Here is a 15,060-nt window from a genome sequence, read left to right on the forward strand (position 1 = left end):
AATTGATTGAGGGCAAAGATTCAAGTCATGCTAGAGAAACAGGAGATAGCCTTGTCGGTTTTGCAATTGCTTTCCACAGATTATATGTTTGCTTCCACTGCATTCAAGAGAATTCAGTTCTGTTGATTTCTCATCCTGGCAACAAACACCAGGTAGAGGCAAACTCAACAGTGTATCAGGATTCCTGTCCACCCCAGACCTCAACATGAAAAATATAAAGGATGAAGAGCATGCGGGATGGCCTAATAATTATCTTGGACATAGACGATACATATACATGAAATTTATAACTTGAAATGAGTTGTCACTGAGCTGGATTTCTTATTTCAAGATAAGAAATGAGGCAAAAGAAGAAGAATTTGACATCGCTTGTCCTTTTTTTTTATCAAGTGAAACAAGGGTTCAAATTTTCCATCTCTTTAAACATAGTGTTATAGGCAGTAACTTGGCATCATTCTCAATTAAATACCACTTGTATTCCACAATCCTCCAATTTCCCTTATATGTTGAATTTCTGTGGAACAGGGTCAAAATCATCAAAGTCAAATCTCTGACGCTCTCTTCCAACCTAGACAAACACAGGAACGAACTGGTTAGTGCACACCATAACCTAAACAAGCTCTGCTTATATGTATTACAGGAATGGATGTAATAAGCTCACCTTTGCCAAGTACAAAGGATCGCATGATATGAGTTCATCCATTGCGGTCAGCTTCTTTGACAGTGTCATTATCCTAGTATAACAAACATGGTGGAAGATAAGGAATTACCAAAATATTCATCGAGGCTGAAATGCAGCTACAACCTAGTAAATAGGTTTGGCTGGATATTGAAAGTCATTTATCCTGTCATTTATTACTGTGAAAATAACATAATGCAATTTATATTTATGGTTTACCGAACCATCAGATGCAAAGCACAAACAGTGATTTTATCACGATCTATTCAAAGGTCAATCAATATACTCTTAAGAGAAAATAAAATAAAATTATGGAGACTTCAATCCGGTTTTGACAAAGACATCCATATAGCTCTTATGTGCTTAAGTAGATTTATGAGATTTTGTTCCATAATTGCGATTCCTTTGAGGTAAACATACTGCTCAGTGTTAACAGATGAGTACACGGTTATGGTTCCATTGAAGTGGAAATTTGAGAGCGGGTACTTGCAGATAGTCCAATTTTCATCACATGGGCATGGTGTAGTTTGTTCACAAGACTCAACCTGCACCCTCAGGTTGCAGGTCTGAGGGTGCAGGTCTAAGACTATTGACATTGATTGTAGCAATGGCCATTAGAGCAGGTTCAATTTTATCCCCAAATATTTTTCACTGGAAACTACTGGCAGAATGAAAGTATTTCACTTATAAATAACAGTTTAAAATTCCAGCTACTGTACCTCTGAATAGAAGAATCAATATGCTCAATCATCTCACAGGTTTTATATTGCTCCGGATCCTCTAAGAATCTAACCATACCATCTCTTTGGTTGATTGTTGCATATATCTCACCATCTTGGATCTACAATTTGAAATAAAAATGTTAATTTGTATTATGGTATAAGATATAGGTGTGCACTATTAGTGATCTAGTTACAGAAGAAATGAAAATAATCATATATATATATATATATATATATATATATATATATTGAAAATGTTGTGTGCTTAACATCAGAGATAATTGCATGGGGTACTACCATTTGAAGCACATGCATTTCTGCCTCTTTAGGACTGCTGAGTTGCACAGTGTTCGCTATATCTTGGAGGGAAAGAGTCAAATATGTTTGGGTCAATCTCTGAATGTTTCTCTTATACATTGATGATACAACCTGCTTCACCAATCCAAGATTATTGTCCTGAAAAAGAAGATAGAGCCAATTTTAGACGATGAAGAGATCTTATATTTGTCTCAGAAAGTGAAAATACGAAATGTGTGCTTGTAGACTCACGCTGTCAAACTTTTCTCTGTTCGTCTGAATGTATGACTCTAATTCTGAAATTTTTCCAATGCTATAAGTATTTGCCAATTCTATATAGGGCTGCTCAAAGGGTAAAGATAAATGTGTTAAGAGAGTAGAACCCAACTAAAACTTCAAATCTCACCTGCACATATCTATATGATGGCAAAACAATTCTGCATGCAAAGACACAAACACTGTTGATGGTGTAAACAACAAATATTTCACTAAAAAAGAATAAAGAATTTCCATTTATTTCATTTGATAGACAAGAGAACCTCAGAGATCAATATGGAACATATCATCTTAAAATAGATTCAACCAAGCATATCCATGGTGAATGCAGCTTTCATTTGGGCAAATTAGACTAGAATTCCATCATAGGAAGCTGGGTAGTCGCATGATAAGTTTAGGTTCATGAGAAAGGTCTTTTTTTTTTTAATGCAAACTTAAAAAGAAAGAAAAATGGTGCTTACTTTCCACATGCACTATCCACTCACACATAAAACAGCATAATTATGGTTATATTGTTTTTGCAAGCTATGTTACAAATTCAGTTAAACAACTTCTCAATTTTTTTCTCAAGGATGCAATGACCCTGGCTGATTAAAGTATTAATGCAAAAACTACAAATCAATTAAAAAAAAACTTCCAGCAATGTACAACATAAATTTGAAATTACCTGACATATGGTCTTTAGATTCCTCTGAGCTGCTGAAGAAGTGTACTTAGGTAGACTGGTAGAGAACTGCTAAAAAAAGAAACATAAAATGATGTTTCAAAGACATTAAACGAGAAATGAATTATAGGTGATCTTGGGGTGTCAAAGCTTGCCAGGATGCACATCCAAGCCAATGAAGAATAATACTGGAGTAAGAAAAACATGACCTTAGAAAACTAATTACTTGTAAGCACACAAGCATCATTCAATTTCCAAGAAACAGCTCCTAAGAGTATGCTATCTTTCTGAATAACCTTACATCCCAAATTCATTTGGTAAATGTCAAAAGAACACGGCATACCTGTCCATTGTAAATTAGAGAAACCAATACATATTTTTTGAATGCTTCAACAGCTATAGCATTTATAGAAGACATAGGAGCAGTCACGACCTGAAATGAGTTTGATGCAATTAGGAACAGTAACAAAGTCAAACCATTACAATATTATTGAATAGCCAAAGTGGATGAACAGATCGCAACTAGATCACATACATTGTGTAGAAGCTCCAGTGCTTTCTGAAAACGCTTTTGTCCAATGCATATCATCCCCCTGTCATGATGTCAAATGTCAGGTGCACTCAAAGAAATTCCTCATCTATATGAGAGATAACAAATTGGCTGCAAGATGCTTAAATGATTTGTGTCTGGGAGAGGTTAAGGCTATCTAACAATCAAAAGCATGAAACTCCCATGTCTTTTCACGTCTGCTTAATTGCTGTGAACTGAGATATTCTTGATTTCACCATTTTAAGACTCAAGGGTTTTGGCACACCAGCAAACCCATTAAAGTCTAAAAAGGCTCCAAGGGAATTAAGATTCAGGCTCCTCCATGGGAATACACCTAACTACCATGCAGATGTTCTAACCTTAGCTTAGCTAAAAAGCAATCCTAGCATGGTTGAATTACATAATTATCAAAAATAGTAAAAATGCTAACTATTCAGTAGACAAGCACAAATTATTACGTTTCTTGTTAGTAAACTAAATTGCTAATTTAAAATGCATAAGTAAAAAAAAAGGTGTAGCAAATGCCATCCATTGATTGGTTTAAACAAATAATGATCTTCAAAGTACGAACCGTATGAACAACAAGAAATCCTATGAAGCTAATGATTATCACTTTAACATAGAGCAACTAAAGATGTCACAAACAAAGAGAAACCAGACACGGTAATAATTAACTGAACAACAGGAGATTGGTTTAAGCAAAGCAGCTTAGCATAATGAAAGTAACAATGGCATCAAATGAAACAGTACACAGAAGGTCTAGCAGCAAGGGCAGCAAGTCACCCATAATAACAATAGAGATAAAAATCCCTCGGTTGATCGACTTCAAAAATATCATCCTCCAGAATGGAAAGACCAGTTTTATAACACTTTGCCAACAAACAAAGTTGAAGAAAATCTGGATGCAAAGTAGTCAAATGTTCAGAGGAGCGTAGCTTTTTCACAGCTTCCAGCAAAGGGACCACACCACGGATAGGTGCTTCAAGCATCAGCACTTGGTCTTTGAAACTCTTACAGACAGCGATGACTACCAACTCAAAAAGATAACTAGCATCAATTAAGTGCATTGAAAAACAATATTACAAGACAATACACACAAATCAAACACATTTTAAATTTAATCCAGAGTGAAGAAAGATTGGTACACTTTTCAGGCGCCAAACGAATCTGATCTGCAACACAAGATGTGAGAAACCTGGAAAGGATCAAAACCAGTCTTCTCGCTTGCTCGTTGGTAACTGGCCAAGAAGTGCATGCCTCTCTGCCACCCTCATACACAAGTTCAAACAAAAAATCCCACAAGAGTAACCCATTCTCTACACTAAATCAACATAATATCACACCTTTTTTTTTTCTAACCGTATCAATTTGAATAAAGAATCTCATCTTTCTTAAATTTCAACAATCATCCAATTCTATCGCAACGAAGACACAATACTTCCTAAATTTCCCTTTTCCAAGCAGAAAAAATATCTCAAAAACACACAGCACTATTACATACCCGCAAAACCCTAATAATAATAATAATTTAACAAACTAAAACCCTAAGCATATCAGAGTGCACAAATTTAAAAGGAAAACAAAAAACAGAAAGGAAAGGAAAGAATAATGCTGCTACTCACAAAATATAAAGATAACCAAGAGAGTGAAGAGTCGGGTCGAGCTGTTCTAGAAAAGGAAAAAGCCGAGTAGATTCATTGTGCAGAAACTCATCTGCTTGTTTCAAGTGAGTCAACAACAAACTTAAATCCCCAGCGCTGCTTGATAGCCCTTGGATTTGCGCCACCAGCGATTCTACCGTAGCCATCTTCTCTATCTATTTCTTCGTTTTCAATCAATTAATTAAATCATTAAATAAACCAAACATAAAGATATTTTAACTGGGAGAAAATTTTTTTTTCTCGTTTTGTTTTGGGGAGAAAGATTTCAAAAGGCAAGCAAGCTCCAGTCTAGCTATTTATTGTTGCCATTAACAATTCTCAGTAAAACTTAAGCGATTTACTGTATTCGATGGGTTTTAAAAAAATATATATATTTTTGAAAAAATTTAAATTTTTTATTTTATTTTTTAAAATTAATATTTTTTATATTTTCAAATTATTTTAATATATTAATATTTAAAATAAATTTAAAAAATATTATTTTTATCATCCTCACATTTTCCCATTGTAAGCATTATACCATTGGCCTTTCAGCCGCATTTTCTTTCAGTTTTTTTTTTTTAAAATCATTGATACTCCAGTTCTCTTTGGATTTCGTTTAACGCGTGCACGTGTCAACAATTGTCTTGGTATTTAATTGCATGTTGATTTCACAGGGGAAAGTTTAGGATTGTTTGCAAATGATGAAATTAAAACAAGGAAAATAAAATTTGATATTTATAATAATTCACAATCTTTTTCCCATGTTTACTGTTCAATACGCCCTGTAAATCTACACTTTGAGCCCTCAAGTTTAAGTATTTTTATATTTGGTCTCTCTTATGTATTGATTTTTTATTCTGGTCCTAGACTTCATTTTTTTCACATTTTGATTTTTGAATCTTGAGATAAGATTGATAAGATTGACCAGAGAGAAAGTTTCTAGAAAAATTTGAACAAGCTCTTCGTGCGTTCCTATTCCCAAATACTTCAATCTTAATGTTTATGATTCCCCCTTCATTGATTTTTTAAAAAAATTATTTGATTTTGATTTTTTAGTTGAATGCAGGTGAGTGATGCATCATTCATCAAAATTAAAACAAAAAATCAGAACAAATGATGCCAGAAAAAAAATAAAGAACCATGCATGTTGCCGCAGGTTTTCGTGATGGGTTAGGTGTGCATGTCTAGTCCCGTGTGATTAATTTTTAAAAATTTTTTTATTGTTTTTTTTTCATTTTTAATTTAAAATTTTTTAGATAAAATTATTTAAATAATTATCCAATTATGTTATTATTTTTATATAATATTAGCAGTGAAGATCAATGGTAATATCAGCAAATAACTCTTTAATAGGTACAAATTAACCTAGTAGGCATAATTTTCTAAATATATTTGAAATATCTAGTTTTAAAATTTTTATTGTAAGTTTTTCATATAATTTTTCTTGATATTAGTTTTTTATATCTTTTTAATACATTCACATCATAATTATCAGTTTATTATTTTTATTTTATTAAAGCTTGTTTTTTAAGATTATAATAAATTTTTATTTAAAAAACAAAACTTCTAATAAAAAATTATTTTATAAAAAAGCACGCATTAAAAAAATTAGATTAGATTAAAATGATACTTTTTAAAGTTATTTTAGTTCATTATTTTCTTTTTAATATTAGTTTTAATTACTCACCTGTAATAAACAACATGGATAAAAAAAGATAAATTAAAAAGATATTAGTATTAATAATAATAATAAAAAAAGAATTTATACTAACAATTATCATTTCACTACAAGATTTAAATTATTACATCTGTGATGAGAATCCATTTTTATAGACACATAATTAAATAAAATATAAATATGAAGAGAACTCTACATGATGAGATTGAACATGTATCTATTTTTTAACCTTTTTGTTATTGTATTTAATTATATTCACAACTTGTTTTACAGTTTATTAGTTTTTTTAATTCTCATTGTATTTCGTTTATCAACTTGCCAATTCTTAATTAAATTTAATTGCGGTGAAAGAAAATACATTTACAATACCAATACATTCTTTTCTCGATTTAAAAATAACTTGAAATCTCACCCGTATCGCGTGCTATTGCTAATAAAAATATAACAAAACATTTTGGGCTAGAATTGGGCCTAATAATTGATACCCAAAATAGTATGGGCACCAGTAAATGACCTTTATCCTGAAAAAGGAACACTGTTTCTCCTTTGATGCATGACAACGCAGCTCTCGTCCCCGCCTTATGTTAATCAAGTTTGGAACATGATGACTTTGGGAGTCATATATTAATAAAAAAAAAATATATGAAAATTTGTATTTATTAATAGTTAATAGTTAATATTCAATGAAAAATAAATATTAAATAAATATAAAACATAATTAAATAAATTTATTTTGAAATAACAATTAATCAATATATATATATCGTGGGAATGGGTAGTTTTGTGATCTTAATTGGGGGATGGTTACCTTTTGACATGTAGGGATCTGGTTGATAGAACGATTTAATATAAGGACTAAATATATTTATTTTTGAAAAATTGAGGACTAAAAGCTTCGAATTTAGGTCTTGTAAGAATATTAAATTCAAGTAACAAAATAACAAAGAATCGAAGGGATAGGGATGGATATTTACGGCTTTAAACCGGAGAAAATAAAAAGGGATTGTGTTTATTAGAGAAGAGAGGAGAGGAGAGGAGATCGAGAGAAAATGGGAGATTATCATTTTGTGTACAAGGATGTAGAAGGAGCTTCTACACAATGGGATGATATACAGAGAAAGCTTGGAAACTTGCCAGAAAAACCACCTGCTTTTAAGCCACCGCCTTTCACTCCAGCTTCTGATCAAGATTCTATCCCTAAAGACAAATCCTTTATTGATTCCAAAACTGAAGAGGAACTTGAGTTCCTTGAAGATGATCTCGATCTCGATGACGACCGCTTCCTCCAAGAATACAGGTCCCTTTTTTATCAATTCATTCAAATCAAGTTTTTCTTGCTGTTTCTGTCTAGGGTTTCAAATAATTGAAAAAACAAATTGCATGCATTGGGATTTAGGATTCCTCTATGCTGAGTGGGTAATTCGGACTAGAAGATTTTATTTATTTATGTTTTTTTTTTTTTTTGTTAAAAGAGAGAAGATTAGCAAAAGATCTACTCTTGCTATTGTAAGAATGTGTCTGCAAGCTAAGTTGTTTTTGGTTTTTCTAGGGGAAAAAAACTTTGATTTTGACTTATTGTCGCTGAAATTTAATACAAAGTTTTTTTTTTCTAATAGGAAGAAGAGATTGACAGAAATGAGGGAGGCTACAAAGATTGTGAGGTTTGGATCAGTGGTGCCGATATCGGGTTCGGATTTTGTGAGGGAAGTGTCGCAGGCAGGTCCGGATGTTTGGGTTGTGGTGCTTTTGTATAAGGATGGGTATGCGGAATGTGGTGTGCTTATGAAATGTTTGGAAGAATTGGCAGTGAAATATCCAGGGACAAAGTTTGTTAAGATTGTATCTACTGATTGTATACCGAATTATCCTGATCATCATCTTCCTACTTTATTGGTTTATAATAATGGTGCTGTGAAAGCTAACTATGCCGGATTAAGGAGTTTTGGACGGAGATGCACACCTGAAGGTAATTTCTCATGTTTGGCCTTTGATCTGTTGTTTTTGAGTGCTTAAGATCTGTGCTTTCTGTTGTTTGGTGCTTCCTTTTCATTGTTTCAGTTTATACATTTTATCGGCTTTTGTTGTAACACCTGTATCTCCTAAATCTAAAAATTATTTCATGAGTGTTTACGAATAAAGTTTCCAGGCATGTTCTGCGAGAATATCCTGTATTTATAAAATCTTATGTGGTCTAGTGATTGTAATTCTCCATGATGTCATATACTGGTTTGTCCAGGAAAGGAAATTCTGGAAGATGGACAATGAACTTTCTATTGAACCAAAATGAATGAAACATTTTTACGAGACTAAATAGATCTGGCAGTTTTTATGCAAAATGCATTTTTAAATCTAAGTTATGGATGTTTGAGCGATTCCATTTCTGAATATTTAATTTTTCTGAGCACCCCTAGTAAGTGGCATGATTGATTTTTGACCTTGTTTTCCATGCTTTGTACTAAATAGAGATATGCATAATACAATACATATTTCTATCTGGTCTTGCAATGATGATTATATCACAAAATGCCCGAGTTCGAAATAGTATAGAAGGTAGAAATCAAAGTTCCTCTTTCAGTGTAAAATTCTTTTTATATAAAAAAAAATTCCTGGATGAAAGCGTTGTTAGATTTATCATGAGAGGATTCTCTTGGCAGGACATGTAGCAACAGATGACTATGCTCCCCCCCCCCCCCCCTCCTTTTTTTATTATTATCCCACCTGTTATCCTGATACTGCCAATTTTTCTTCTTTTTCTTTCAAACTAGGTGTTGCCTTAGTTCTCTGCCAATCAGATCCTGTACTAAATGATGGTCAGGGTGGAACTGATAGATCAAGAGATTCTGTGATTGAAGGAGTTCGGAGGAAGCTCATTGAGAAGGTTGTGAAGGAGCATGAAGATGATGATGGATCATCAAGTGATTAGGACTTTTAGCTTTTCCTCCCCCCTCCTCTTTTGTGTTTCTGCGAGGGAGAGAAAGAAAGTTGTGTTGTATGCAAGCAGTGTAACTTCTTTACTTTTTGGATATTTGTTGTTTCACAATCAAGTTTGTTGGTTTGTCAGTCTTCTGAAACCAAGATGTGTTGATATTGAAAATTTTAGTTTGAAGATATTTATTACTCTGTAAGAATTTTGTTTGAAAGTATTTATTTAATTGTCTGCAATCAATTTTCATTCAAGCTTTAAGCTTAGTTTAAAAATATTGCTCCTTGCCGTTTTCATTGGTTTCAGTCCTTTCTAGGAGAGTTTTCTTATTTATACAAGGGAAAATTACCTTGACTACCCACGCAATTTCACTTTTCCCTTGTAGTTTCTGAAATTATACTTTACATAGCAGGTCAGCATAATTTTAAATTTTGATAAAAAGATAAAAATTACCTTCTCATATGATATCACCTCAATGACCCAACCTTGGAAGGGTATGAGTAATTTTCCCGTTATATAATTTAAAGTCACTTATTGTCAACATTAAAGAATTGGGAGGCCTTGAATGCCATTGATGCATGCATGGAAAGGTTGAGAAAAATCCGCAGACAATTGCATGAAACTTCTCGCTCTAGCGCGGGGTTGTATATTGTGCAGGAAGTTGAATGTACGTATTCAAAAGCATAAATACAGACCAAGGCAAAACAACAGTGAAATGCTATGTTAGAGCTGCTGACTTGACGCTTACTTTTGTGACAGGTGATCCTGCATTATAGAAGTCCTGCCACAGTGCTCTCCTGTGTGCTTGGACTTCACTGGTGCTCTGTTTCTGTGATCTGAGTTTTGAGCAAGTAGTGGTTGAACATCTCATATGCCAGTGGTTATCCTATTGGTTATGGCTATCCTCTATTCAAGAAATTCTGCCGGTTGTAATTATGAGGCTGCCGGGATTGTTTTGCTCACATTGAACTCCAGTCTACGCAGCTGAAAACTATCGTCTGTGGTGGCCCTAAGGTGCTGGTTTTCTGGTTGCGTTTTGTTGAACTGATCGGTTTGTTGTTTTGTTTTTGAGCCATTGGGTTTGTTGCGGTTGATTTTTTTTTCCTCTTCTTTTTCCTGATTTCTCTTAGGAGTCAGAGGAACTGATTTCAGAGTTTATTTGCTGATATTCTAGGTACTGGTGCTTTGAGATGGCTGTGAAATTGTCCACAAAACACTGATCTCAACCAGAGACTCTTACAAGTGCAATTGTGCCATCGCAGCTATTGAATTCTCAGTGTGTGTCGACATTTATGTATATATGCTCGTTACAAGGACAGTCATTGCTTTGGTCAGTAAGGGGCTTCCATAAGTTTTCAAGCTTCACCGAGTACCGACAATGCACAAGGATGGCAAATTACTGAGACATTCCTGCTGTTGCCCCCGCCTCTTCTGCATGAATGTCTGCGTGACCTAAATGATCTGTAATATCCACTCTAATTTCTTGTTCATTTGCTCATTTCCCACCACGCTCTTATTGGCTAACCTTGTAACAATCTTCTTTTCATCGCACAATGGTCAGAGTTATGAAGCAACAAAAAGAACATTTGAGGGCCAAAGGGTCCCTTAGCTTCATCTTCATTTCCCATTGAGAAACTCTAGACAGCGGAAACTAAAATAGGTTCACAATGTCTGTAAACCTAAAAGGAATGACGAGAGCCAGGCAAGAAATGCTGCCGTTGGAAGCAGCTGGTGATCCATGACCACATTAGGGTTGTTACATGCAAAATACGAACGCTTTAACTGTCAGATATGGAAATAAGCTCTGCCCACTTTTCACTCGGTCAAATCTGCTTCAACTTCTCTCTTCTTGCCTTTTCTCTTATCATTACCGGCCTGTTCCAGTTGCTCTGCCTTTTTCTGAGCTCGAATCATGGCTCTTTGAGCACGAGGTCGCATTTCTCGCACTTTTCTGGGAGGCATCACATATGCTTCAACTGGCTGATCACCAAAGGGGTGCTCATTGTCAGGAAAAATCCTCAGTTTCCTATCTCTATCCTGCATGCAAAAATTAATACTGTCAAGACAGTTTTATCACAGGAAACAGATATTTCAGGCTAAATGCTTAAAATTAATAAAGCCAATGCCTGCTCAAACAAATAAATAAAGACAATCTGACTTCTAGTTTAACAAACTTGCAGCACATACAGATTTTTAGAAGGCAAGGTCGAAACTCTACTTTTATTGGCAGTGCTTACAGCAGTGAGAAAATTCATTATTATTATTATTTTTCGTTTCATTCCATCATAGGCCAAATCACATACAATAATTTTTCTAGATGGAAGAAAAGCATCGACGGTGTCTTAATCCTCCTGTGTAACTGCATTTCAGAACCACAAAAGAGAATCATCAACTACACTCAAATCACTTATGACAAATGCTAACCTTACTAAAACAAGTATCCCTATAGATGCACTTTAGTTTTTTTTTTTTTTTTGAGAGGGGGGGGGGGGGGGCGGGGGGTGGTGTACGTGAGAGGAAAGAAGGAAAAATATTGAGAATCAAACATTTCAACAAGAAGAAAAAATGTCAAAAAACTGAAAAGAGTAATGTTTCAAACAAATATAATTTGGCTGGTATAACACGCACATCACGCAATTTGTTTCTTGGAAGCATACGCAAAACAGCTTTTCGGATGACTTCTGTAGGGTCCTTGGCCATCTGGTCTTTTAAACTCCTTTCCTTGAGGTGGCCTATATACCTACAGAAAACATATAATCCAGCAACACAGGACTTCAATGCAAGAATGGGATAAGCTTAGCAACATTGCAAGACTATAGACTATATCAGAAATTGCATGTGGTCCCTTCTGTACATATCAAAATTGGAACACAAAACTATCTTTGTTTCATTGTCAGTTTAAAAGATGTGCTTGAAGACTTCATATTCCTCTCTAAAAATGTTTACTCATCTTCAATTACAAGGAGATTTAATTAGAGTGACTAAGAAATAATTTCCCAGCTATTAAGGGACCACCATGAGATCATTTATTTTCTTATCCTATTTTACATTACATGAAAACTTTGGTTTTCAGAGTGTGAAAATCAGAAAAGATGACAGTTGATCACTTGTCCTCTTGAAATCCCACTTTCTACATTAACTTGGAAGTCAGAAATAGGAAACTGTTATGATACCCTGTATGCCAGCGGTAAAACTTATCCGTCATTTTTCTCCCCGTAACACAGACATCCTTTGCATTAAGCACAACACACATATCACCATCATCACGATAAGGAGCATAAGTTGGCCTATCCTTGCCTTGAATAACTGTTGATATTTGAGATGCTAATCTTCCAAGAACCTATAAAAAAGGGGGAACTGTCACAATTTCAAACTTAAAGAACTAAAAAATACGAAAGGCAGTATAAACCAGTTCAAATCCAGCATGATAATGCATCTTCATGAAAAAAAAATCAGTGGACCATTTCCTTCACTAAATCCTACCTCTTCCCCCTGCCAAACTTGTTTCACAAACAATTAACTCATAGGCCCCGTTTTTTATTTCCCAGATGAGGGTAGGAAGAAAGAGAAGTATTGGCATTGAAATTCAAGTATTATCTTATTTCCCCTTACAAGTTGCCTAATATGGAAAACATTCCTACCATAATAAATCTATAATATCTTGGAACACATATTGGAAAAAAAGGGAGATCCCACCTGGCCTTTGGCATCAAATACTCTCCACCGTAGACCTTCCAGATTGATACGTTTGAGGCCAGCATGTGCTTTCTGAAAGTGAACATGCAGAACAACAGTTTCTGTTACCAATTCCAATGCCAATTATATAAAACAACAGGTATAGATGTTAAACACATGTATTGTCATTCACCCTAAAAGTACATCACAAAGAATCCATCAAGCATGTATATGAAGTCAATGTTCCTCTCCTTTATCTCTTATTAGCGAAATCCTTTTACATGTTTAAAATTTAATTTTCATGTTTTCTCTTAAAAAAAGGTGTTTTTGGGTTTACAAATGCAGAATATTTTTATTTTTTACTTTAATGGATGCTTTGGCTTTTGATATCGATGGCTGGACAAAATCAGCAAGGAATGGGCCAGTTACTGCAGTTCAAGAGCCCTGCCTCTTAATGGAGGTGAGAGGAGGCAAAGCCACATCAAGGTTTTCAACCAAAGAGCTGAGCAAGGGCTCGACAACGCTATATTTCACGACTATAGTCCTAAGTTTAAAGTACCAACTTACTCATTAAGGCCTTTCTGCATCTACTACGGCCAGATGTTAGGGGCATGAAGCGCATATCACAGCATTAAAATATTTTGTGGCCAGGCATATATTCTTGGAGGCTAAGATTGAATGCAAACACTATGCAGCCCATCTGAATCCATTTGGAAGACAACCTCAATTAGGAGTGGCCACACATTATGGAGATGATTTAGAGGTGGAGAGTGAATAGTGAGTGTAGTTCTGGTAATAACAAGGGGTCAAAATAATTCCACAGAAAAACACTCCACAAAAAAACAAAAAATTGAGCACATAAACTGGAAAATCTAATTTTCATACACTGTATTGAATGATTAACTATGCAGCTCTAAAGAAACCAGGCATAAAAAACATTCGCGGGCGGAACATATATGCATCAAATCGTAACAAAAAAAAAAAGCGGCATTTAAAATCCATATAGTACATTTTACAACACTTGGTGTGCTGAAAAGGAAAGTCTAATTTCTCTACTAGTTTGTGACAAAAGAACCTTCATTTTCCATGGAAAATGAAGCAATGGAAGATAAAGAGAAAAGGGTCACTAAATATCAAAAGGAAGCACCTTCATGCTGCCATTAAAAGCGCTAGCTGCAGCTTGGCTTGCCATTTCTCTGTTCTTATTTTTTTTCCAATTTAAGTAGATGATTTCTCGTTTCTCACCTGCAAATCATTCGCCAGTATTAGTACCAAAACAAAATACATGATCTACCCAATTATGCATAGAAACAAAAACAGTGAATTTCTTTTCAAAAAAAAAAAAAACTAGAAAAGGGTTTAAGATGGAAACCTTGAAAACGAGCAGGGTTTGTTTGGTGGAAGAAGAAAGAAGCTCGATTAGCGATTGAGCAGGGCAAAATGTTTTCGGGCCTTCAGCTTCGGCTTAGTTTTCTACATAAGTACGGGCCTCCTAGGCTTAGAGAAAGCCCAAGTTTAGAAGTGTCTTGAACTCGTATTTTCATTAACGTTGTTTCAAACTTTATTTTTTTTCTTTTTCTTTTTCTTTTTTCTTTTTTTACAAATAGTTTAGTTAGTTCTTGTTTGAGTTTACAATGGGTTTATTGGAAATTTTTGTCACTAAATTATTGAGGTTGTAGCACATTAATGCCTTTACTAACAAATACATATGTTTAATATGTAAATTATCTTAATTTGGATAAATATTATCTTTTTGTCTGATTTAATTTTTATCATCGATTAAAAATTACTTTTAAAAATTTTATTTTTTAGTATTTTGAGACGAGATATATATATATATATATATATATATATATAGTACCTTTTTTGTAAGCAATTTAATTATTTTTTGAAGTCGGGTATTATTATTTTTATTTTTTTGAGAAATAAAAAAATAATAACATTATAAAAACA

General features: G+C 34.1%; 3 protein-coding genes and 1 long non-coding RNA gene across 5 annotated transcripts; 2 read left to right on the forward strand and 2 right to left on the reverse strand.

Annotated features, from left to right (window-relative positions):
- Positions 1–238: 238 nt before the first annotated feature.
- On the reverse strand, positions 239–5,157 carry LOC133671635 (COP9 signalosome complex subunit 3). 2 transcript variants are annotated; one of them, XM_062092447.1, is made up of 11 exons: positions 4,811–5,157; positions 4,334–4,449; positions 3,972–4,215; positions 3,174–3,231; positions 2,982–3,071; positions 2,642–2,710; positions 1,951–2,040; positions 1,699–1,857; positions 1,399–1,520; positions 662–734; positions 239–568 (listed from the first exon to the last, which is right to left on the reverse strand). In XM_062092447.1, the coding sequence occupies exons 1-11, from the start codon at positions 4,993–4,995 to the stop codon at positions 500–502; spliced, it is 1,275 nt and encodes a 424-aa protein (XP_061948431.1). In that variant the 5' UTR covers positions 4,996–5,157; the 3' UTR covers positions 239–499. The 2 variants fall into 2 exon arrangements, with proteins under 2 accessions (XP_061948431.1, XP_061948437.1); XM_062092453.1 differs by having other exon boundaries at positions 2,642–2,707; positions 4,811–5,156.
- Positions 5,158–7,449: 2,292 nt separating this feature from the next.
- Positions 7,450–9,686, forward strand: LOC133680846 (uncharacterized). The gene is made up of 3 exons (XM_062103859.1): positions 7,450–7,806; positions 8,126–8,475; positions 9,275–9,686. Exons 1-3 carry the CDS (start codon positions 7,559–7,561, stop codon positions 9,430–9,432), a joined length of 756 nt encoding a protein of 251 aa, XP_061959843.1. The 5' UTR covers positions 7,450–7,558; the 3' UTR covers positions 9,433–9,686.
- Positions 9,687–9,979: 293 nt separating this feature from the next.
- On the forward strand, positions 9,980–10,940 carry LOC133694843 (uncharacterized). The gene is made up of 2 exons (XR_009842344.1): positions 9,980–10,446; positions 10,607–10,940. It is a non-coding gene; the product is annotated as an uncharacterized LOC133694843 (long non-coding RNA).
- Positions 10,941–11,017: 77 nt separating this feature from the next.
- LOC133694832 (uncharacterized) lies at positions 11,018–14,557 on the reverse strand. The gene is made up of 6 exons (XM_062116537.1): positions 14,480–14,557; positions 14,255–14,352; positions 13,129–13,200; positions 12,606–12,772; positions 12,061–12,172; positions 11,018–11,469 (listed from the first exon to the last, which is right to left on the reverse strand). Exons 2-6 carry the CDS (start codon positions 14,297–14,299, stop codon positions 11,248–11,250), a joined length of 618 nt encoding a protein of 205 aa, XP_061972521.1. The 5' UTR covers positions 14,300–14,352; positions 14,480–14,557; the 3' UTR covers positions 11,018–11,247.
- Between the last annotated feature and the right edge of the window lie 503 nt (positions 14,558–15,060).

Source organism: Populus nigra, chromosome 1 (assembly GCF_951802175.1).
Source record: "Populus nigra chromosome 1, ddPopNigr1.1, whole genome shotgun sequence".
Lineage (NCBI taxonomy): Eukaryota > Viridiplantae > Streptophyta > Magnoliopsida > Malpighiales > Salicaceae > Populus > Populus nigra.